This window comes from Prunus persica, chromosome G8 (assembly GCF_000346465.2).
Source record: "Prunus persica cultivar Lovell chromosome G8, Prunus_persica_NCBIv2, whole genome shotgun sequence".
NCBI classification, from domain to species: Eukaryota; Viridiplantae; Streptophyta; class Magnoliopsida; order Rosales; family Rosaceae; genus Prunus; species Prunus persica.
In genome coordinates this window covers 10,064,348-10,067,629 of record NC_034016.1, presented here as the reverse complement: position 1 = coordinate 10,067,629, position 3,282 = coordinate 10,064,348, and the positions used below count along the sequence as shown (strand labels likewise).

At 35.9% G+C, this 3,282-nt stretch overlaps 1 protein-coding gene across 1 annotated transcript; it reads right to left on the bottom strand.

Annotated features, from left to right (window-relative positions):
- Positions 525–1,329, bottom strand: LOC109950685 (PE-PGRS family protein PE_PGRS47). The gene has a single exon (XM_020570553.1). The coding sequence runs from the start codon at positions 919–921 to the stop codon at positions 556–558; it is 366 nt and encodes a 121-aa protein (XP_020426142.1). The 5' UTR covers positions 922–1,329; the 3' UTR covers positions 525–555.

Genomic DNA, 3,282 nt, shown 5'->3' with positions numbered 1-3,282 from the left:
AGGAAAATTACTATATAAAAACTTTGCTCCATATATATATGATTCTAGAATATATAGGGAGGAGAAATCTTTGAGAGAAAAAAAAAAAGCAGAGATAATAAAAAAATCTATTGGATATAAGATGGAGTAGATGTCGAGTTTTGTTGAAGGATGAGATTAAAGCCACATCACGTGGCCTAATACTAATTCAGCATATAAGCCCAAGTCTGGATTGTCACATACAGATGTCGTGGCGTTCACAATATCACAATGAGCTAAATTAGATAACCTAATAGCTAGGTTTGCTAATCGAAAGAGTTGTTTGATCACGCAAGCCAATATTTTAAAGCTACAAGTTTTGAGTCATTTAGCTCTAGCCAACCCCAACCCTAGTCAACAAGAAGGTGAACAACAACAAGACCAACAACCACATCTAAAATAGGTCGTCAAATTTTTCATATCTATAGCTGAGAAAATCAACAACAGCACAACCATACACATTTTCACTTGGCTGGCTATATAAACCGGCCAAACAACACAATCTAATTATCCAAATTCAAATCATACTCATTAGAATTACTTCCAAATCTTTTTGAGAGAGCTATAGCTTGAACCAATGGCCTCTTGCAAGTACTGCTTCCTAGCTATCTTCGTTATCTTGTGCTCATCCAGCATCCATGTCACCGTAGCGGGGCGTAATCTTTTGCAGACGGCTGTACCGACGTTGCCTAAACCTGCTTCAACACTACCACCTTTACCTCCTCTCCCAACACTGCCACAACCCACTTTACCAAACTTGCCAACCAACCAGCCATCGCTGCCTAAACCTACAACACAGCTGCCTCCACTGCCAAGTTTCCCCACTATGCCAACTATCCCTAAGGTTACATTGCCTCCATTGCCAAACTTCCCCTCAGGGATCCCTACTACAATTCCCTCCATCCCATTTCTCTCCCCACCACCGTCAGCCACTAGTCCTTAAATATGTTCACATGCAGTACGTACCGGTCGCGTGCTGTCAAGTTGTTCAATCTTTTATCTGAATTAATATGGTTTGTTATTTGTACGGTATTGTATACGTATGTCTTAATAATTTGTATTTGATGGTTTGATCATAGGTCATTTGCTTAATTAAACTCATTCTATATATTTGAAGTTTTATTTCAAAAGTGTTGTTACAAATATACTATAAGAGCCGAGTTTGCTCGTTTTTTCAAGTTTTCATGTCTCTTAAACGTATCTTATATGAAGTGAAGTGCTATATGTTTGGCTTACACAGCTGCCTGCAAGGCTTGTCATTCTGCACGTTGTAGTTTTTGAGGATGAAAGAATTGGAAGGGGAATAAAGAACAAGATTATCCTTAAAGATGTTATAAAACTAGAGGGAGAAAATGTAGAGAGAAGTGATATGCTAAAGATAAAGCTTCACCATGTTTATTCATCTCTTAATCTTTGGTAGAACCACCTATTTATAGGCTTACAAGATAGAAGATTGAATACCATCATTTACAATATACCTATAGGTTACAAGTACTAATTACAAATACTTAGTGCATAGGTTACATAAAATCCAACGGTGGAATATTAAGAGGTATGGTGGTCATCCACCAACTCATGCATTTACAACACTCCCCATTGGATGTCCACCATACAATGACATTGTTTCCTCATTAAAAACCTTGCTTGGAAAACCCAGTGGGACAAAACCAAAGCGAAGGGAAAAAGAGTGAAACTTTCTTCTGAATCATTGATATGGTGTTGGATGAGCTTATATTTCCTCGTTAAAACCTTGCTAGGAAAAATCCAGTGGGACAAAAACCTAGTCGAAGGGAAAAAGAGTACAACGCGCATCTGCCTTGAATATAGTAAAATTGGGATGCTCCCTCTGATTGATATCTCCCCCTGATTAATATCTCTCCTTCTCTGATTTGAGCAATACAAGCAACATTGTCTTCATACATGATCATCTATCACACTGTTCAACCTGCTTTTCACTTTTCAAATGATTGAAATCTTTAGGAGTATCAACAACTAATTTAGTAGTTAGAATATGTTACAACAATATCAAATTTGAATTCAAAATACTCAAACTCTTAGTGTTAACTCTTAATTAAGAATATTGTGGTACTTTATATCCTTCAAGAGGTTGCTTCATCCGATATATCTCAAATATTTCATGAGCTTTGCGGATTTCCATGTACCATATAGTCTTAATAAATATGCATTTAACACATACTATAAGTTCTGCGTTAAAGTAACAACCGCACTTATAGAAATGTGGATGCATTTACGATGAGATTGGAGACTAAAACCACATGTCTCTCCCAGGAAACCTTATGTCATATTAGTGATCTTATTTCACTTCACAAACACCAATTCGTAACCTTCATACTGAGCATTTGTAATTTGGTGTTTGAGTTATAGGTTCAATATCCAACTCTTCTTATTTAGTGATAAATGGAATTGCCTATTTCCATTTTTGGCCAATCACTTAACTTGTCGACATTCATGAAACGTGATTTAATATAATCATAGCCCTTGATGATTGTAGTAGCTACTAATAAACCAAATGTATCATCAATTTGTGATCCCACAATTCTCATGTGCATGCGCATGCATAATTTATAAGCATCTCATTACTTTAGGGTACCAATGCCTCTTCAGGGGCTTATGTTGTCACTTATGGGACAAACATCTCTTTCACAATGAATTATTTAGAATATGTGGATCATAACCTCCTATAGAGCGTTATTTTTTTATAGGGCTTGAATTTTTCAAATAATCTCCATTTCTGAGGAGTTAAGTCTTTAGAACCTATATTTCTGACATGCTTCAGGCATGCATTATATATATAGTCACCATGTTAATGGATTGTGATACGAGAATATCAATCCATGTTAGCATATGTACAACTTATATATGCATTATCTTGATGAGACAAAAGCGGATTGATTCAACACTATTTCACGACGTTCTTTAGGAATTGTCATTTCTCCCCCTAACGGCGGGAAAATTGTCTCAAAATGTAGGAAAATAAACTCACAGTCGTTATCAAATATGTGACCATTTTAGTAGGCAAATTCAGTAAAACTGGTGAAGTGATCCATAATTAGATGTTGTATAGGCTCACAAATATCCCTTTGAATTATTTCAGGAAAGATGGCTCAAAGTCAATTTTTGACTGAGATGATCTTATGACAGCTTTTATTTGTGAGCGTTCTTTGTAATGATATTGTTGGACAAGACAATAATTTGAGTCTTTAAACGATGTCCTTACAAATTTATAAAAATCTTATGCATCAT

Bases quoted from the DNA above. Each gene is read 5' to 3' on its own strand.
- LOC109950685 (XM_020570553.1), bottom strand. From the start codon at position 921: ATGGAGGGAATTGTAGTAGGGATCCCTGAGGGGAAGTTTGGCAATGGA.